At 38.4% G+C, this 22,250-nt stretch overlaps 1 protein-coding gene across 2 annotated transcripts in view; it reads left to right on the forward strand.

Annotated features, from left to right (window-relative positions):
* PLRG1 (pleiotropic regulator 1) overlaps positions 1-19,290 on the forward strand; it is a 29,525-nt gene extending 10,235 nt beyond the window's left edge. For both annotated transcript variants that reach the window (XM_054029614.1, XM_054029615.1), the window contains exons 4-15: positions 817-870; positions 1,969-2,062; positions 5,688-5,778; positions 6,030-6,131; positions 11,326-11,418; positions 12,260-12,409; positions 12,499-12,600; positions 13,395-13,497; positions 14,480-14,588; positions 14,989-15,128; positions 17,721-17,914; positions 19,089-19,290. In XM_054029614.1, coding sequence (XP_053885589.1) covers positions 817-870; positions 1,969-2,062; positions 5,688-5,778; positions 6,030-6,131; positions 11,326-11,418; positions 12,260-12,409; positions 12,499-12,600; positions 13,395-13,497; positions 14,480-14,588; positions 14,989-15,128; positions 17,721-17,914; positions 19,089-19,148 — 1,292 coding nt within the window. In that variant the 3' untranslated portion in view covers positions 19,149-19,290. The remainder of the gene's footprint in view (positions 1-816; positions 871-1,968; positions 2,063-5,687; positions 5,779-6,029; positions 6,132-11,325; positions 11,419-12,259; positions 12,410-12,498; positions 12,601-13,394; positions 13,498-14,479; positions 14,589-14,988; positions 15,129-17,720; positions 17,915-19,088) is intronic.
* Positions 19,291-22,250: the final 2,960 nt, after the last annotated feature.

Here is a 22,250-nt window from a genome sequence, read left to right on the forward strand (position 1 = left end):
GGAGTCAGTCTGCTTTTCTGAAGTCCAGGGTACATATTCTGCTGCTCTCCTTCCTTGTGTCAGGATCCTGAACTTCACCATCTCATGGTCACTACCTTCCAGGTTCCCATCCACTTTTGCTTCCCCTACTAATTCTTTTCTGTTTGTGAGCAGCAGGTCAAGAAGAGTTCTGTCCTTCCAGCACTTGTACCAGGAAGTGCAAGTATTCTTTTCTCAAGAGTGTCTCACATCTTCATACTGTAATTGAGATGTTTACCTTCTGAGAGAGTTACAAGTAGTGAGAGAGGCTGGCATGATGAGGACTGTCTTAAAAAGAGAAGTTAAAAAGAACTTGTATTTGCCTTTTTTTCCTTCTCCAATCTCATGTAAACTTCATTGTCTTAGCTTAATAACTTGATAAACTCTTCTCTAAAATTCTCTTACATTCCATGTGGAACATTCATTTGTTGGGTAACAGAATCCTTTCTTGCTGGATGAGCTTCTCTAATGCATCCTTATCTATATGAAAATATACTCTTTTTAGTTTTTTGTGGGGGACTAGAGTGTTCCTAAAGCAAAGTCATTGTTGGTAGTAAGCAGTAGCATCAGCATTTCAAAGAATGGTGCTTTTCTGGTCTATGCCAGATATCTTACTGACACAGTGGAGAGTAAAAGAAACAAAGGGAAATAGGGAGCACTCAGGTACTGCAGTGTTACAACTTAGATGCGACTGCCATTTTTGCTGGTTGCTGACATGCTATGATTTTTGTAATTGATCACTTTATTTTAGTGTTTACAACAAAAAGCAATAATTAAGAAAAATATTCTGTTATTTAGGACAAGAACTTGAATATTTGATAACAGGTACACATCCATATCCACCTGGTCCTGGTGAGTAAAATTTTATATAAAAATATCTACTTTTCACACACAAATGATATAAAAACTATTTTTAAAAATCAGGAAATTCAGAGTTTATGCCGATGATCTAGACAGTAATTGGATAGGTTTAGTTTCAACTGTGAATTATATTGATAAACAAATTCTAATAAGGATGTTCTCATTTGGGTGTTAATGAAACTCTTCTGACAGGCTATATTAGAAGAAAGTTGTGGAAAAATAGGCAGTAGCTCTAAAATATATTCTACTTTGGGTATCTACAGGAGGCTTCAACTACATTGACTTGAGTAGTGGGAGTTTTGTTTGAAACAGGTCTGTGGTATCATACCCCATATATTTTTACAGTTTAAATGGAATGTTTCAGAAAGTGGGCCATCTTTACTATTAATAGAATTGGAACAGTGTAGTTTCATTATTAAAGTATATGCTGTAAGAGAAATTGAAACTGTTATTTTGGTATAGAAAAAATTAATTTAATCTGAATGCTAGTGTCCAATATTTAAAACGTTGGTTAAGAGAGGTGGAACAAATTCTCTAGCCTTGTGCAAAAGCAAAGTAAAAGCATTTTGAACAGGTATGCCTTAAGGGAAGGAGACAGAATCTCACTCCCAACCCCTAATATTGCAATTTATGGAGGGCCGATGCTTTCATAGTTCCTACACTACCCCTACAGTATCAGCCAGTGGGTTTAGAAAATCATGGGTTTTCTGGCTGTCTCTTCTGCAACTTATACAGAAACAGTCTCCACTCATGATGGGTTCTCTGTTCCACAGTGTTTAGAGGAAGGGGTGTGCACACTGTCTCTATGTAGGTATTTCTTGTCTCTTGTAATAGAACCACACCGTTTCCACTGCCAGTCAAACCCTGTATGTGCCCCTGTACAGTGTTGTCACCATGCAAAGGATTTGGACCAAAATGAACAATAACCTTGTTTTATTTAGCCTTGTGATATTCTTATCTGTCAGCCATGTCAGTGAATGACAAAGATTTCTTTGTTACCAAAATATTCAGTTATATGTAACAGTTCATATACAAAAATGCATCTCTGACCAGATTAATTTGTGCTTTTTGTATACTTTCTTTTACAAGGTGTGGCTCTGACAGCAGACACCAAGATCCAGAGAATGCCCAGTGAATCAGCTGCTCAGTCCTTAGCTGTGGCACTTCCTCCTTCTCAGTCCAGGTACTGCTGAATTATTTTCTGAGACTTTTTTTTATAACCTATAACCAAGTTAAAAAACATAACCTGGATTTAATGATGAAAGAACCTTTCTTCAGACAAAAACACCCTAAAATTATATACTTTTCTTTTTAAATCAATAAATAAAAATACTAACATTAGCTTGGAAATTACAAATTAAGATTGCATTTTGCAATTAAACACCAAATCACTAGAAAATATGCTCATGCAAAAATTAGTCACCCAAGCAATCTTAATTTTGCTCCAGTTGTGCCGCATATAGCAATCAGATTATAGTGTTCTTAGCCTTCCACCAAACAGGTTTTTTTAAGATGAAGAATTTAATTTTTTGTGGTGATTAGATTAATTCGTTTGGATGGAAGAGTAAAGTTATCACAGAATCCTGAATTAGCAGTGTGAGGAAGAATGTGGATGATTATAACTGCATTTGCATATATTTTGTTTTTTCCTAAGCAGAGCCTTTACTTGGAATGGCCAAGCTTTTCGATGCTTGTGGGTTTTTTAGAAAAGTACAGTATTCTCAAGATGATTGATTTATTATTATTATGGTAGTTGGGAAGACACTAACGTAGAAGGCAGTCTTTTTTGGTCTTAACTCTGAGCTAATGTTTTTTGCTTGCAGTAACTGATTACATATCTGTCAAAATGCCCTCCTTTTCTGCAACCTATGAGTTTTAATCCAGCACCATAAGTAGTGTTGTTCTTTTAATATACATGATTCTAGGTCTGATTTGTAATTTTTCTCTCTTTTGGCCCCAATTCCCATGCAGATTCACAGTCATTTATATATCCTCTGTTCTGTACATCTCTAATCATAGTATTTGTTGAGTGTGAATAATAATCTTATTTCCAGTTTTATTGTTTGTTTTCACACATTATTGAACTTCCACACAATAGCTAATAACAATATAGGATACCCTATCTCAAGCAAAATAGTTCTGTTTTTCATTGCTGGTATTTAGTAATTTTTCATTGGACTTAATTGTTCATAAGAACAACTTCTTGATATGCTGTACAGAAATCCTTGTTAACTTTCGATCTACCTTCCGACAATCAAAGCATGTGATAGTCAGACCTGGGCTTCACATTTAGTATATCTTTAAAGGGATACTTTCCACTTACAATCACACCTTCCTGGAGTGTGTGTTTTTTTTTTTTTGTTTTTTTTAACCTATTGTTGGTAAAAGTTGTTAAGTGCTGAAGGCTAGAATGTCGTTGCCATGGTAACACTATGGGGGGAGGGGCTGCTTGGCTGTTAAAGTGCTTAGTGCAGTGGTCCCCAAACTGGGATGTGCCCCCAGGGGGTTGCAGAGGAACATTCCGGGGGAGAGCACGCTGGGGCAGGCTCCAGCCCCACCAGGGGACGGGGAGGGAGCACCACGCTTCCAATCCCACTCCGCCCCCTGCTCTGTCCTCCTTCCCTCTCCACTCCCAGATCAGCTCCACCTCTGTCCTTGGCTCCCCTATCCCCAGTTCTGCCTCCAGCTCTGCCTTCAGCCCAAGCGCCCCTGCAGCCTCTGTGACCCCTGCTCCCCACTCGCCTGCAGCTCCTGCACCCCCCGCCCCTGCAGCCTCTGTGACGTCTGCTCCTCACTCACCCTGCACCCTCCCACCCCTGCAGCCTCTGTGACATCTGCTCCTCACTTGCCCTGCATCCCCCCACCCCTGCAGCTTCTGAGACCCCTGCTCCCCACTCGCCCTGCAGCCCGTGCACCCCCTGCCCCTGCCGCCTCTATGCCCCTGCCTGCCCTGCTCCGCTGTCGGCCTAAGCTGGACAAAGGTGCCCCTCCTATGACTTATCCTTTTGTTCATTGATACAAACAAGTTCTGTATTACACTCCCAACACAGTTAGTTACCACCCTTATCCTTGTATCTGCTAGTCCGAATTAAACATCCTTCTCCATTATCCTGTTATCCCATCCTTATCTTACGAGCGATCAGTGTGTTCCTGTACCATCTCTTAAGAATGTGTTTATGTAGCTACTTGAGAACTCTGGGTGTTCTTGTACCATCCTCTCCAGACAGGAATGTGCTTACTTGGTTAGCCAATATCTAGTGTGTTGTTATTTTGCCAAGGCCAGGCCTACTCTAGTTCACAGCATTTGGTTCACACTGCCTAGAGCTCTAGCCAGGCCTACAAAAGTAATACCTGAGATTAATACAACAGAAAGGGTGGGTGGAGGGGTGTGTGGAATTTCCCTGTTAATTCAGTCTGTTTACTTTGTTTGACAGCACTATGACAGTTTCGGCTGTTAGTTTGTAGTTTTTTCCCTACACAGTACCAGAGGAAAGAACACGTTTTTGTTTTTAAGTTGTTTTAGGTTCTACACTGGCCTTGAGTCTTCCTGACAATTTTTTTGCTTTTCCATCACATTTCCCTTTAAAAAAAACCTTTTTTTTTAATGTAGTAGATTCCAAGTGATCATTTACCTTAATTTCATTACTGACACTAAATAAGAAAATTGGCTGGCGGCTGCACTATGAACTATAGCACCAGATAGCTAGAGCTGGGGAAATTATTTTGGATCTCTTGTTCTCTGGCATGGAATGAAATCTCTGAAACTGGGACTTAGGAGATAATGGCTAATGTTTATTACAGTAGTGCCTCCTGGTGTCAGATTATTAAGTCACCATTGGTATTGGTGGGGGAGGAAGGGGCGAAACAGTGCTGGCCTTGTACAAAATAATGTTTGGGGCCTCTTTATACAGCTTCCACTCCTGCCTGTATGCTTGCAAAACCCATTATGCTGTGGTTGTTCCTCTTCTCATCACCAGTTTGTAAGAATCCACATTTTAATTCTCTCAGCTGGCCTCAGACCAGTTGTTAGATGTACGGCGAGCCCAAGCTGAGCAGAGATCTGCAAAGAAAAGATTCTTCAATACAAATATTTTGAATGCTTTACAGATTTAAATTTAATTTTTGAGTAAGGCATATTAGAATAGACTAGAATCATAGAACTGGAAGGGACCTCGAGAGGTCATCTAGTCCAGTCCCCTGCACTCAAGGCAAGACTAAGTATTATCTAGACCACCCCTTTCAGTTGTTTGTCCAACCTGCTCTTAAAAATCCCCAATGACGGAGATTCCACAACCTCCCTAGGCAATTTATTCCAGTGCTTAACCACCCTGACAGTTAGGAAGTTTTTCCTAATATCCAAACTAAACCGCCCTTGTTGCAATTTAAGCCCATTGCTTCTTGTCCTGTCCTCAGAGGTTAAGAACATTTTTCTCCTTCCTCCTTGTAAAAACCTTTTATGTACTTGAAAACTGTTATGTCCCCTCTCAGTCTTCTCTTCTCCAGACTGAAAAAATTGGGTTTGTTTAATCTTCCCTCACTATTTTAAAGACAAGTTTCAGAGTAACAGCCGTGTTAGTCTGTATCCGCAAAAAGAAGAACAGGAGTACTTGTGGCACCTTAGAGACTAACAAATTTATTAGAGCATAAGCTTTCGTGGACTACAGCCCACTAAGTGGGCTGTAGTCCACGAAAGCTTATGCTCTAATAAATTTGTTAGTCTCTAAGGTGCCACAAGTACTCCTGTTCTTCTTTTTTCACTATTTTAAAGTGCTTCCTATTCATTGTTCAGAACTTTTTTCTCTATCCAGGTTAGAGGCAAATCGTACTGCTGCTGGTGTGGGTGATATTTACAGACATGCTGGGATTCCGGAGCGTGCACAGCCTCCTGGTTTGTCCATGGTGAGATACTTATAATACATAACACTTCTAATATTGATGATGTAATCTTTTACCTAGTTGGGTTCAGAGTCTGCAGTTAGCTCCATGCAGTAGTCCTATGCAGTCCTCTTGATGGAAAGAGGCTGACCAAAATGTGAGGCCTTCAGAGGAGAGAGCATCCTCAAGGCTTTGAAAGGGGTGCAAGAAACTCCAGAGTTGAGTGGAGAATGTTTGTCATAGAATGTAATCGTAACCTTCTGTTCAATTTATAGGCTCTGATGGAAGCAGGTGGGAACAAAAATTCTGCGTTGATTGCAAAGAAAGCTCCAACAATGCCCAAACCTCAATGGCATTCACCATGGAAACTGTACAGAGTAAGTTGGAAGCATGCAACAAAATAAAAAGGAGTATTACATTTTCTATAGATCTACTAAAGTCCATATTTTAAAATTTTACTTATCTTACCCCAAAAGGGAATTAGACAGTCAATTTAAAAATCAAGCCTCTGTCTGAAATGTGAGTGTACCTCCTCCCTATTCTAGGTATCACCTGAAAAGAGAAATTAGAATAAACTATTTGAGGTTTTTTTCCATTTTGTTTACTATTTCGCAGCATATTGTTTATAATTACTCATTTTCCCCTCTTGTTTTTGTGGGTCTTTCACTTTAACAGTGAGTGGGGAAAAATAAAAAAGAGAGAGAGAGAAACTTAGAGTGACTCCTGGACAGATGTAATATCTGTGTGACCGGATTACCAGGGAGCCAGCCACGGTCTCTCAATTAGAGTGAACTGCAAAGAATGGGGCAGACAACCCCATAGCTGTTGGCTATTTTAATACTTAGATTTACCAAGTCAGTACTAAACAGCTTCTGTTATACCTTATGGTCACTCAGCAGTCCAAACCACAGTTCCCTTAAAGTAACCCAGCTTCAGGTCTCCACCTAGTTACCCAAGTCAAATATGATTAAGATTAATGAAAATCTTATTCACCATATAAAATAAAAGGTTCTACCAATCCCAAAGGATTGGACACATTACCTCCCAGATTAATGAATATTCCAGAATTTACCCAAATACATGCTTATAGCCAATTCTTATTAACTAAACTAAAATTTATTAGAAAAGAGCGAGTATAGGTTAAAAGATCAGTATACATACAGACATGAGTTCAGTTCTTGAGGTTCAGATACATAGCAGAGTTGGGTTTCAGAGTGGTAGCCGTGTTAGTCTGTATCAGCAAAAACAATGAGGAGTCCTTGTGGCACCTGAGAGATTAACGAATTTATTTGGGCATAAGCTTTCATGGGCTAGAACCCACGAAAGCTTATGCCCAGATAAATTTGTTAGTCTCTCAAGTGCCACAAGGACTCCTTGCTATAGCAAAGATGGTGAGCTTTGTAGTTGCAGAGTTCTTTTAAAATTTAGTCCGTAGGTTATAGTCCAATATTATATTCAGGGTGTTTCCAGCTGAACTGGGACCTCAATCTTGCAACTCAAACTTCCCCTGATGGAGTTTAAGCAGATCTGAGATAAAAGGGATTGGGACCCAAGGATCTTTTATACAATTTCAAGCCTTCTTTGACATGGCGGAGTCTCTCAGGGAACAATATGTAATTAGGGCGACTTTGAAGTAGGTTCATCAGCGGTACTTAGTTATACAAATTAACATAAGGCAATTGCCTGTTCCTCCACCATTCACAGGTGATTTGCTATACATTTCAAAGAGAGATGAATACAGTGATATCCCATGTTTACAATTAATTTAAATGCTAGGATGTTCTTTTGATATCTGAATTACCAGAATACAGCATAGACAGGGACTGTTGATTACATTATTGACCATTACCCATATATATATATGTAAATACACAAAAACAGAAACATTATCTCCCCATATATCTTTAAGTGTTGAATTTGAGTAATTTATCCTGCAGGATGTTTAACCCTTTCTGGTCATATGTCACAACCTGAAACTACTTTAACTTATTTTTTAAAATTGACTAGATTTCAAATAGGCAACCCTGCAATTGCTGCTCTAACAGTGTTAACAGATCATAATGAAATAAAAGCATTAATATAATTTTTAAATACAAACACTATTGGAGAATTTTTCAATAAATCTGACCAGTTTTACCTAACATGAATACTGTCTGAACACTATTGAATTATCACTTCATTTAGAACTGCTTGACTTGTATGTGCTTGAGCTCAGTCTAAATGTTGCATTAATGTTAATTGTTGCCTTAATTTTATTCTCACATGATACCTTGGTGATAATTGAGAAATACTAATTGGTATCTGAATACCTTGTTAAATGAGTATATGGGAAAATAAGCATGAAGGGAAAAATTCTAAAGGTATGTGGTAGAAAAAACAAACTGAAAACGATGAAATCCTCCCTTTAGAATTAGATATTACTTGAAGGAAAAGTTTACGTAATATGAAACTCAAGAAGCTTTCAACCATGCTCAGAGAAATGGTCTGGTTACTGAAGGAAGATCAGACTTAATTGTGAGAGACTGGAAAATCTCAATAATGCTGAGTTACCAGAGGACTATCTTATTTTGTTAGCACAGTTCATCTAGTGTATAGTGCCTTTTTATGTACACTTGATATTCTGTAAACATTTACTGAAGATTTATTATCTATGAGACCTATGGTTAATCTAAAGAACAGTCTTTTTGAAAAACCATTGAGAACAAAGGAATGTGTAAGAGTATGATGTAAGATTATAGCTCTGCAGCAATTCAATTATAAAAAAATAAAGAGGCAAATTTTATTTTTGGTGCAACAGTGTCAAAAAGGAAACAAGTGAATAGTGGTGCGGACAGTCTAATAAGGAAAACAGGACTTTAGAGAGAATTCTTGTATATAACTGAAGATGACATGGTGGAAGGCTCAATATCATAGTCTGCCTGTAGCTCCTGCTCAGTTATGGCCCAGCACTAGCTGTTAAAACCCCAAAAGGGAGCAAGGCTGGGTCACCAGGTGCAGTGAACCCATGTGTACAGGGGAGCCTAGATTGTTTTAGCACTCTGGCCCTGATTCACCACTACCCTGAGCTGCACTCTGATATAATGGAGAGTGATAGCCACAGAAAATAGAATGTGGCTTCCAGATCCAGCGCTGCCCAGAAAATAGAGCAACAGGAGGAGGAGGTTTAGTGAAGCTCCGCTTCACCATACTTCCTCTCATGCCTATTCACATGCCCACAGTCTCCCCTTATGCTGGGCGGGGGGGTGGGGGAAGTGGCTTGTTTAGGAGGCAGCAGAGCCACCTCCACCAGCTTTCCACTGGTGGAAAGTTTTTTCCTATGCAAGAGGATTTGGCGACTGGTGGTCTCCAGCTGTTTTAAGACCACTTTGAACCATCGGGCCTCAGTGGACCAGAGACCAGTGGTCAAGTCCTATCTATTATTTAATATGTGTTCTATAGCTATATATGAGTAACATCTGCAAGAAACCATCACATAATTCAATGAAAAATGTTTTCTTTAGAAGACATGGACTACAGCTATGGTTATGGAAATGCAAATAAAGATAGCCTTTCAGTTATTTTTTTCCTTCATGTTCATATAGCCTGTAATTTTACTGGATTTTTTTTTTAAACTGATTTTTAATGCTACTGTAAGGTCCTTGATTGATTACCCTGGAAACTGACGTTCCTGCTATTTATAGAACAGGTAGCACCTGGGCAAGGGTAATGTCATTTTGTCTCACCCGACAACTGAAAGAGCCAACTTTAGGGAGGGTGTATCACAGTCTATTTGCCATGTTCTCCTGCTAGCTGTCCTAGGGATTAGCTCCGCCAGTGGGTGCACCCTCTTCCGGTGATACCGCTCCTGCTATCGTCTCCACTTGCAGACCGACGTCACTCCAGGAACCGCAGCATCTTCTTTATGAGTTGGCCCTCCAGCCATGGGTGGTATTGGTGGTTGGGGATGCGTATCACTGTCCATAGTCCGCCACTTCCCCAGTGGCTAACAGGGTGGACCCAGGTCCTCTCACTACTCCAGGTCCCAACCCAGGGACCCTGTAGATAGTACAACAGGAGGCTGCTGCTTTACCTTCTCTCTGTCCTGCTACAATTCCCTAGGTCACTTCCCCATGGCCTTGGTACCTTCTTCAGACTCACCTTGAGGCCTTCAGCTGTCCAGTCTCAGCCAGCCAGGAGCTCCTTCTTGCTCCCCTGTTCCCTGCCAGCAGTACTCCAGCTCTCTCAGCCTGCTAGGGGGACAGTCCTCACTTCTGACTGTCCCTGCAGCTCCTTTTATGTAAGCCTGCTGGGCCCTGATTGGCTGCTCCTTGCAGCCTCTCTCCCATTGTCCGTTTCCCTTGCAGCCTCCCTAGGCTGCTTGGAAGACTCACCTCCACTTCTCCTCTCTAGGGTAGTGTATGGTTAATCCCTTCCACACCTGCGTGGGGTGGACACCCCATCACACACCCTTCCTCTCAAGCCTGCAGCCCTCGGGGTGGGGTATGGGTACCTCCGGCCCTGCAGCTACCTAACTTGTGCCTGCAGATCATCCTTCACTTTTTCTATTTCTCTCAACTGGAGGCACACATTTTTCTGGTCCTCCATAACATACTTGAGCCATTAGCTTTGGAACACTAAGTCTCCTTTGGCTGTTTGCAAGGCCTTCTCAGCAGTTGCCAGCTTCTCCTGAAGCTCCTTTATTTGCCCTTCAGTGCCCCCTTCATTCAGGGTCAGTGTCCCCACAGTAGCCTGCTGTGCCACTGTGTACTCCAGCTCTTTCGGCCTACTGTCACCTCTCCTTGAGCTCCCAGCTGCCCACTGACTGACTGTCCTTACAGATCCTTTTATGTGAGCCCATTGGACCCTCGATTGGCTACTCCTTGCAGCATCTCTCCCATTGGCTGTTTCCCTTGTAGCCTCTATAGGCCTCTTAAAGGACTCACTTCCACTCTAGGGCAGAGCACAGTTAATCCCTTCTACACCTGTGTGGGGTGGATGCACCCTATCACAAATGGGATGGTAATTCATTCTCAGTTTATCAACTCATTAACTGGTGCATCAATCCAACAAGGTTGCTGGTTATGACTTGTATTTTTTTAATGTGGACACACCTATCTGGGGAGAACTGGACTGAAATTGCCAGATTTACTTCCCAGCTATGATGGTCAGTCAGCTGATGGTAACGAGTACTGGCAGTTCATGTACAATTGTATGGGAATATAGAAGAGAGGCAGCCAAGACCTGGTCCTTGCCTGAGGAATCTAAATGGTGATCTACAATCATTTCTGACCTGATATGGATTTGAATCAGTGATTTATAGGTGAAGGTTTCTTTCCCACTACAAATCCCCTGTATTATCCAGTTTCTCATATTTTGACACTTGTGTCCATTCTTCTTCTGAAAATGTTGCTTCTATTTCAGTCAATATTTAACTTTATTTTCCAAGTCGAATTTTAGATCTCCAATTTTATTGTGAAACATTATATTTCTTGGGATAATACTGATGGAAATTCAGAAGTAGAGTTAACAATAATTATGTCAACAAATGTACATTTATTTTGATTCAGAAGGCTTTTATTACTATTTGTAAAGGTTATCAGTGGACACCTGGGCTGGGTGAGATGTATTGCAGTTGAACCAGGAAATCAGTGGTTTGTTACTGGCTCTGCTGACAGAACTATAAAGGTAAGGAATGGAGGGAAGGATTGGCGAATGGAGGGAAGGATTGGTCCCAGTTTAACTTTACTTTTTCACTTGCTTCTTAAATGTTTTCAGCTGTTTGAAATGGTTTCTTGACTGCCATGCACAGAACAGTCAGCGATAAAACACATTTTCTTTCACTCGTCATCTTCTGGAAGATTACTTTCTGTGTGAGATCTGATTTTAAAAGTTAGGATTAGCATTAATGTTGAAACCTCTAGACCATTGATACTCAGAGTTCAGTGATTCAGGAGGCAAATTAGCGATCAGCATTACCCAAAAGAGCCACTGTATGTGAATTCATCATTTCATTTTTTTATTTATATATAGATATAAAAAAAGTTTGTATATAAATTATTTATAATTATTCTCAGCAAAATACTGACCAAATATTTTATCAACTACAATTGGTTAATAACAGTAAAAGTATCGTAATTGGTTGCTTAAGTGTTCATGTCGCGTTCCCTGTTAGTACCAGGCCAGGGAAGCCAGTGATCCAACCGGTGGACCAAATTCGATGATGAATGTTGGTCATGTGCCAGCTGAGGCATGTTGCACCTATACGAAGAAGAATAATTAAATTACACAGTGTTTTAATATTGTATGCGGCAAAGAGCCAGAGGAGACGCATTAAAGAGCCTATTGTAGCTCATGAGCCTCAGTCTGAGTATCACCGCTCTAGATCCTATGATGCCAATGAGATAAAAGTCTATATGCTAATTTAGTTCTTAAACCTTAATTATGCATGATAGATTTGCCTAAGGTATAACTATATAATGCTTTGATATCTGGCTAACTTACAAATATTTATATCTCTCAATACCAGATCTGGGACCTTGCTAGTGGCAAATTAAAATTGTCTTTGACGGGGCACATTAGTACTGTACGAGGGGTGATAGTAAGTGGAAGAAGTCCATACCTCTTCTCTTGTGGAGAAGATAAACAGGTGAAGTGCTGGGATCTCGAATATAATAAGGTAAGTTTAGACTTCTTTGGTCAAGGCACAATGAATGAAAGATTGCCCTTTAAAATATCCAGTTAACTAAAGTCTATTTATCCATCTAGGTTATTAGGCATTACCATGGTCACCTAAGTGCAGTCTACGGTTTGGACTTGCACCCGACAATAGATGTGCTGGTAACATGTAGCAGAGATTCAACTGCACGAGTAAGTAGAACAGTGAGATTTAACTTTGTTACATGTCCATTTTTATAATTAAAAAACCTGTAAGCATAGAAAAATTAAAACATAAATAGGCAACTTGTATTATCTACATGAACTCTTTTACCAAAAATGTCATACCTTTTTTACCTTCACTTATTGCATTAAGTCCCTGCCTGAGTGAAAACCGCAAGTTGAATGTCAACACACTTGGGCTCTGACAGTCCAATGAATGAGCAAAAATTCCAGTATTGAGAGCTCTCCACCAAGAGCACTCTGCCTCCAGTTTCCAAACATTTAAATCTAGGAACTTTTAACTCTTGAGCTCCTCTGCTAATTTCAAGTCCTGCAAAGGCTCATGGAGAGAGGGATTGTTTTGGTAATCAGGATCCAAACCATGTTGGTGTCTCTAGATTAAAATTGAAGCCTTGAAATTGTGCTCAACAGTGTATAGAGGGCTAGTGGATTCTTATATATTACTTACCCCTGAGGCCACTAAGAAAGATCATTTAGACAGTTAAGAACCTTTAGTCATTAAAGTTTCTTGGCCTGAGAGAGTAGTACAGCTTTATGGTGACTGGCTTTAAATAAAGTTGTCCTGATTCCTTAGAATACATTGAATGGCAGCTTTTCCATGTTTTTTCTCCAGCTTGCACAGTTCTGTGATGAATTTATAAGTCAAAAGTATAGTAGTTTCATTCGTCAGGATTGTGACATGTAATCCATGCAATCAATGATAGGACCTAAAAAATGATGAATATACGTTTTCTTGACTAATTAAATTTAGTGTGCTCTCATAGATTTGGGATGTGAGGACAAAAGCCAGCGTGCATACATTAGCGGGACACACAAATGCAGTAGCAACAGTGAAGTGTCAAGCTGCGGAACCACAGATTATTACAGGTATGGTATATGTTGTTTCCGAAATTGAGTTACTCAAAACCAACTAACTGTGCATATAACTAGTCTGTATAAGCACACGTTCATATCACTGTTACCTTCATTGATTAATACCAATTCATCATATTTGTTTTTCCCATTTGCTGTCTCTTCTATTAAATCAATTTGTAAGCTGTTGGAGGCAAACAAGTACCATATATTGTGATGTTTGTGCCGTGCTCTGGTCTGTTTGAAGCTAATGTAATACAAATAATAATACAAAAGAACTGCAACATTAATGGAAAAATAAGGTTATGTGTTTAAGTACATGTCAGGTAATGCAGAAGTAAAGGTTCTGATAGTAACACGGCACATATACAGTATTTCCAATTACTAGTTGGCCAACTAGTAATGTGCCTAATTATATGTAGTATGTATTCAATGAAAACTTTACTTTCTGCATTTCCGGACTCTTGTGCTTAAATATTCTTAACTTTTTTTTTCATTTAATATGTAAAATGATGTTTGAGTGGTTCTTTTCATGTCCATGAAATCATGCAAGGGGAAGAGTCACTGTAAGTGTAAATAATAAGAGGAAATACAAAACAATTAAAGTGAAGAATTTCAGATTGTACAGGTAAGTGTAAAAATGATGGCGTCAACCCCAGTATATCAAAAGCCATATATGGTAAAAATTCAACTTAATTGCATGATGACAACTTGCATTCCTTTTAGTTTCAAACTAGATAAAATAATCTTCATTCCTTCTCTTAAACATTTATAATGTTGCTGTAAAACATTTTGGCTTTTAACAGTCTACTTCAGAGGTGGTTATATATCAGTAGTTACTAAAGATCACTGTTTCTAGTGAGTATGTTTTTCAAGCACTTTTAGGATGAAAGGTCTTGTTTTAATTTATTAGCAACTTCTGTATATCTGATTTGGTTTTCCAAACAAAAGTTGGCAGTGTTTATGTATATACCATTTTTGTCTTTTTAAATCACAGGAAGCCATGATACCACAATACGACTGTGGGACTTAGTGGCAGGAAAAACTCGTGTCACTTTGACAAATCACAAGAAATCTGTAAGAGCAGTTGTATTGCATCCAAGACAGTAAGTTTTCCTTGTTCCTTTAGCCTGTCACAGTTTGTAACGTGTGACAGGAGAAGCAAGCTAATATTAGATACCTTGTAGAACATTAGTTTTATATGTACTACTCAGCCTAGCAAATAGAGTCCAATTAATAAAATGAAAAACAAATGTAATGAAACATAGCAGAATTACATAACTAACATTTGCATGATAAGAAAGCAATGTATATAAATATAAAAGGTTATGTTTTTATAAACTGGCTATTTTAGAAACATGGTAATTTAGTGATAAAGTAATTTTGGAAATAACATTCAGCATCTGCCATGTAGCTTTAGAAGTGATGTGCCACACTGAAATGAATTATTAATAAAATGATATGATGTAATACTTTTTTAACTTTACTGTGCTAATCTTATTCCAGTTATACATTTGCATCTGGTTCTCCAGATAACATTAAACAGTGGAAATTCCCAGATGGAAACTTCATTCAAAACCTTTCTGGTCATAATGCTATTATCAATACGTTGGCTGTGAATTCCGATGGAGTGTTGGTATCAGGAGGTAAATTTAAACATCTTGATTTTTTTCCTATGTGTATGCATTTAAGACTAAATCCTTAGCCAAAGATGCAGCTTAAGTAGGTGGGCTAAGTAGCCCCTGGAGAGCAAGAAGAGGAGTCCCTGTCCTCTCTCTCACTCTCCACTTGCTGTTGTGGAGTGGCTGCAGAGTCACTCTGTGGACCCTACTGTACTCTTGAGCCTGAAGCAGCCATTGCCTTTTTAACATGTTGCCTATAGGTGTGGGTTGGATTGGGCAAATCTATATAGCAGTAGCTCTCCCTGGCCTACTTCTGCCTCACTCCTACCCGCTTGATGCATGGTAGTGCACATGGAGCAGAGGTCTGCAAACACAAGGTGCATGCATTCCTGTGAAGACCACCAGATCCTAACCCCTTACTTCATGTGCAGCAGAAGAGCATTGGTTCTGTTTCCTGAAAGCCCTTTGCATATCTTTGATATCATGGTGGTGATGAAAGTTGGATAGACAGTATATGCCCCTTAATGAATACACTACAATCTACTTGACACAGCCTCGTGTATCAAAGTCTGTCTTACTCAATATATAGATGTGTGCATATATTTTAAACTGAAGAAAGTAACCACATTGCTGTATTCAAATTCCACTATTTGTTTCTCCATACATTGAATCCATCTACCTTTTTTGGAAATTTTACAAATGGTGTATATTATTTAATTAAATGTTGAATACTTCCTAACTAAATCTGTTATGAGTTAATTTATTAGAACATTGATTAGCTCAAGTTGATGGTGACTTTTTTCCCCAATAACAAGGTTTAATCAACTACTGTAGTGTAACTAATTTTGATGAAAATACTATCAAAGCTATATGTGTGTGTGTGTGTGTGAACTCAGGGCCCCATTCTGCAAGGTACAGTACAAACATAGTGAAAGGGTAGTGTATGACTTTAGACAGCTAACAGTCTAAATAGATGAGACAGGCAAAGGGTGGGCTAAGGGAAGTATTGTCTCCTGTTTGCAGACAGAGAGCTGATTGTCATCTTGCCCAGGATCACATAGGGAGCCAGAAGCAAAGTAGGAATTAAATTCAGATCTGCAGAGTCCCAGTCCAGTGCCTTAACTACAAGACCAACTTTCTTTTCACTTCTTTCTGCTCCTGCTAGCACTGAAGAACCAGCACAGCTATGGGAGAGTGAACTGAGATTCTATTCTATGCACTACTCACAGAATTATTAACTAAGTTACAATTGCAGGGGCAAATTCTGCCTTTGGTTTCACTTGGGCAAACCTGTTGTACACGTGTAACCAAGAGTAGAATTTAGTTCACAGAATCATGTCTGAGCCAGAACATGCGGCTTTCCTTCCTTTAAGGATGAGTTTGTAGAAAGACTGTTACTGATAAACATTTTTTTTATTTGTAAATGGAGCATGTTTGCTCTGGAAGTCGAGAGAAGTCACTTTTCAGAGGAGAATCATAATATTTAAACACCTAAATATTATCGTCACATTTAGTGTAGTATTAAGCATGGAGGGCGGTCAGTTTATTCTGATTGTTTTTAAATATAAATAAGTGGGCTTTCTTTTTAAATGTAAATTAAATCTGTATTTGTCACCATAAATAACAGTTCATAGCCTTAAGGATTTTTGCAAATTGTGTGGGTAAAAGCTTTTAAAAATGGATTCTTTTTTATTTAATTCTAGATAATTTTGAAGGATAAATTCTGCAAGGACCTTGTAGGAGCATTTGTACTGATTTTAGTACACAACTGGGCTGCTCTTATTCTGCAGGCAGCCCCTTTGAAATAGCTGAAGCTTATGGAGAAACTAGTTTCTTTCCACAGATCAAAATTGCTGTTCTAGTAAAAACTAAATTGTAAAGACTTCTTTAAAAAACTGGGACCTTACAAAAACAAGTTTTCTTGAAAATCAGTACACAATCTGCCACAACTGCAAAGAAACTGATGCTGAAATAAGATACATTAATGTTTGAAGTCTTACTTTAGAAAAGACTCTTCCTGAAATGTCTGGATTCCATATCTGGCTGGCATTGGTGGTCAAATTAAGCTCTGGTTTGACTAGGTGGCACACATTTAGCATAACTGAAACATTGCTTTGATAATGGGTCTTTCCAAAAGTGGATCTCTGATCCATGAAACTACCCTTAAACTGATGCTACTGGCAGTGATATTGGCTCTAGTTTAATCTGAAAGACCTTCTATAAACTTTAAATTTGTGCAAGGTCATAAATTCTGTAGTGTTTTTAATTAATTCATAATTGAATATAGAAATACCAGCCTATTTGTAATGCTATATGCTACCAAGTGGGGAATTGGAGTTCAAGATTCCAGCACCATTTATCTGTTCCCAGACAGACTAGGGAAAACTTAGATGAACTCCAGAGCAAGTTGCATCCCTCCCTCTTCGTCGGAAAGGGAACAAGGAAACCAAAAGGAAATGGGGGACCTATTGAGGTGCAATAAACTACTCTAATTGAGTGTTTTAGCTAACCAGTTCAAACCAGTCGATTTCCTCGTGCATTAGTCAGAAGTTCAGAGTGCTGTTCTTACAGGGTGGCAGAAATGGATTGATTGAAATGCTGTTTTTTCTTTTTCAGCTGATAATGGCACTATGCATCTTTGGGACTGGAGAACTGGGTATAATTTCCAGAGAGTACATGCAGCTGTACAGCCTGGTTCTTTGGACAGTGAATCAGGAATATTTGCTTGTGCATTTGACCAGTCGGAAAGCAGATTGCTCACTGCTGAAGCTGATAAAACCATAAAAGTGTACAGAGAAGATGATACTGCGGTATGCTGAAGTGTCTTAATTGCATTTTCCTGAAGTCCACAGTTTCAAGACAAAATTAACAGTCAGGTTTTCTGCAGAACTGTTTTATTCAGGTTAAGGTTGCAACATTTATATCCAAGAGGAATATAGTAGTGTCTAATAATATGTGGACCGTGGCTAGTTTCTGTACTAGCGATTACCTGTTAAGTGTAGTATACAAGCCTGTCTAAAGGAGGTCCATCTATTCAAATACAGAACTCCCCTTGTGAAGCAGTATGGGGATATCTCATTACAAAAAGAGTGTGCATTGCAAATTGAGGCCAATGTAGTGGTGTGCCTTATTGTAATCTTCAAGACAAAGATGCAGTTTAAAATGGGTATATTAATAATCTTTATGTGATTCCTATAGAATAGTTATAAGGCAAGCAGATTGGAATCTAGTGTAGACAGCTTATTTTCGAAATACCACACTTTGTTAAAAACTGAGTACATCAAGGAATGAGATCAGTTGCTGTATAGTCACTGTATATAATAAGTGTGTGTGTAATACATGGATTCTAATAATTTTTGGACTTTCTGGTCCACTAGGCACTACTATAATACAAATAATAATAGATATGAATAGGGTTATATAATGTTACTTTGCACTTACATAGTGCCTTCCATCTGAGGATTTTAAGAGTGCTTCACAAATAATGAATTAGCACCTCCATATCCCTTGGAGGTAGCTGTTTTCCCCACTTGGGGGAAAATGAGGCACAGGGGTTAAAGAACTTGACCATGGTCGCATAGCATATCAGTGGCAGAACCTGAGTAGAGCCCAACTCTGGTGGCTCCCAGTCCTGTGCCCTGATCCCCAGAACATTCTTCTAAACCTGTCATTGACCTCTCATGATCTTGTTCTCCCACCCCAAAAATTCACAAAAACGAGATTCGTCCAGGACTTCCAATGGTGGGAGAGGGAGGAGGAACAAAGTTAACGAGTATATGAAGCCACTGAGCATTCTTAAGTAAAATTCTAACTAAAGCAAATACATAAACTGTTCAGTATTATGAATATAGTGTACCTATGAAATTTATAGTATATAATGTGTAACTGATTTTTAAACCATGAACTAATTATAGTTTAGTTTACAGTTAAAAATAACTTTACTACAATTTCAGTCTTTATTTTTTGTTACTTTTTCCCCCCCAGACTGAAGAAACTCATCCTGTCAGCTGGAAACCAGAAATTATCAAGAGAAAGCGATTTTAATGAGGCAACATCTGCATAGTCATGCTTTCATTTTGTTTTGGCTTTCCTGAGAGCATTATGTTCTGTATAGAACTGCAGAGCAGGAACTCAGCTAAAGTCATTGTTGTTTCACCTTGTTTTACAATAAATTTTGTTTCTATTAGGGTTTTGTCTTTTTTAAATAATAATAATCCCAGGAAACCAGCTGCAGCTGTTAACTGTTTGACTTTGTTGCGCATGTATAGTTCATGAATAGGATAGACGTGCAGGTGGTTATTTCATTATATATTCATTGTGTGCAAGAGCTCTGAAGATACTTTGTTGAGCCAGTTTTTCTGGAATACTCTTGTTTGTCTCCAAGAACTAATGACAAGTTCTTTGAGTCAAACATTCTACAGGATTTTTTTTTTTTTTTTTTTAGAGAATGAAATTTTTAGATTTTTAGAGCAGTATTGTTTACCCCTTATTACTGTTAAATTACTCTGTCACTGAATAATAAAACCATCAATGAGGAGTCAGGACTGTATGACAATTATGTGCTTTGCTTCATGAACGTGAGCCATTGAGCATTGCCAGAGATTATACTATTTGGTGAAACTGAGTTTAAAGTAAATTTTTTTTCCCATTAGAAAAACTTTTATCTTGTACCTAAAATTTGGGTAGTAAGGTATGAAAGTGAAATTTGTTTGGACCTTTACAGTGAATATTTTATAGTTTTATATTTGAAAGCGTCATTGTCAGGATGTTCAGGACCAAATGACTTATCTTTTTAAATTATATTTTGTCTTTATCAATGATCAAAATCATACATGAGTCATCTTATAAAACTTTTTTAAACTGTTCTTTTGGTGCTAAAACTCTTCTGAATTAGATTTGGAGACTGTAAATCATATCTTAATGTTGCAGCTTATCACTGCATTATTGAGACATTTGTAATATTTGAAAAAGAACTTTTAGTATTCATGAAAGGTGATGAATTAGTAACCCTAGAAAGGCAAGTCTTTAATTTGTTTACAGAACATGCAAGTGATGGGAAGCAGAAGTGCAAGCAAATTTATATTATTTTGTCAGTGAGCTCAGTCCTGTTCTGAAGTAATTTCACATAGGGGAGGAAGTATTTGTAATTGACCCTGACCTTGGCCTCAATCCTTGGTTTTCCAGATGATACTGTTAACCACCATCACAACTGTCTTTGTTTTCACATTGTGAATATGTACCTGTCCATTAAGAACTTTGCTATGGCCACTAGTTGGATATTAACAACTTCTAGTTGCTGCCAACCTGGCCTTGATATTCAAAGCTGTGAACTAGTGGTGGGAGAACTGCCAGTTCCCGGAGCCCTCTGTTTCAGAGAATTTTTAGTTTTGGGTCACTTGTAATGCAAGTATGTATGTTAACATTGTAAGAATAGTTAAACATTATTTACTGCCATCTAAAAGATTTTAGAAGGAACACAGTCTTGTATACATCCTTTGTTGAATACTATATCTAAAAATAATAGACTGGATAGTGTCCTTTTAAATAGTCCATGCAGCTTAAAACAGTTGCACTTTGGTTTAAGACTATTACCTAAACTGTTATGTCCACAATGTTTTATACATATAATTGCAATAATTTTGTTCAGTTGCTATACATCAAGTTTTATTGCCTTTTACGTCAAGATACTTCAAGGTATGAAAGAAAAAAAAGTTGGGAGAGATAAGTAGCATTTCCACAATTCTTCAAAAGAAGACATATTTAAAAGCAAAAAAATCTGAAACACTGTCAATATTAAATTTTGGGTTAAAGCTGCTTTGAAAATAAATGAACATCTCACTTTTAAAGGGATGCTTCTAACTCTAATCTTTTGAAATTTGTCTAATTTTTAAAAAAATGCAACATTTGATAGAACGTCCCAAATCTTAAAAACAAAAAAAGTCCCACCCTCTTTTTCCCGCCTTCCCCTTTCTGCACACACCTTGCCTGCAGCCTCTTACCTGTGCTGGCTGTTTTGTGCTGTTACTGGTAAACACACCTTGCAGAGCTTGGGGAAGTGTGTGCATGTGAACTCCCCTCAGAGCAGTGCCTGAGCAGTGGTTTCATGCTAGTATGTAGTGGAGAAATACATTCTACCATCAACAAATCATAAATGTGATTATACAGATAATTTGGGTCCTTGTAAAATATATTTGTCAGTGTATTGATATGTAAAAAGATTACATACAGGTAACTTTTATATACATTTTCATTTAAATATACTTCAAGCGGAATCCTGACTTAAAAAGTTAAGTAATCAGCAAAGATTCAGATGCATGTTGCTGCTGGTCAAAATTACTAACAATCGGGATAGTAAGTGCCGTATTATTTAAGTCGATATTATTTCATGAGTACTGAAGTTGTGGCGCTCTCAAGAACAGCTGTCAGCCACTGTAACCTCAGTTATATGGAAAGCGTGTTGTATTCTTGTGTATTGTATTTCTGTAAATTTATTATGACCACAAACTCTTTTGCATCCCTGAAATTCACAAGTTTGGCATCATGTGTTGCAAAATGTTCAGGTTGGGAATAAAGCCCTCTTTAGGGAAAAGGAGTAGGAAGAAATAATAATTTTTCCCAAGAAAATCTTAGATTACTGTTGAAACACCTTAGTCTCCTTTATCAGGATACATCCATTTGAAGTTACAAGGTGAAAAATTAGAGACTTGGGCTCATGACTTGCCTGTCCTTCTGGGTTAGTTCCTTCTTCCTTCCCTTAACAGCTTCTGTCATTGCACTGTTGTACTACTTTGTGAAGATGGATGAATAATCCATTGCAGAACCTGTGCTTCTCACGTACAGTTTGGCAGAACACCGGTAGCATGGTGAGGTAGCACGGTGAGGCAGCACCAAATATTTAGGGTCATAATCTCTTTGCAGCAGTACATGTACATAATTCTCATTAACGCACATGGATTTGGTTTGCAATTTAAAAGGTGTGTAGTCATTACTGTTCGGCCTTACAGTTTTCCTTTCTGGTTCTGTAGTACACTGTCCTAATACTAACTCAGCTCTCCTTGCTTTCTTAACATTTGACCTGAGTGTTACATTTCTTACCAGCAGTTTCATTTTTTCTATTAGTTTTTTCAGTAATGTAAATATCATTAC

The sequence above is a fragment of the Malaclemys terrapin genome, chromosome 5 (genome assembly GCF_027887155.1).
Source record: "Malaclemys terrapin pileata isolate rMalTer1 chromosome 5, rMalTer1.hap1, whole genome shotgun sequence".
Lineage (NCBI taxonomy): Eukaryota > Metazoa > Chordata > Testudines > Emydidae > Malaclemys > Malaclemys terrapin.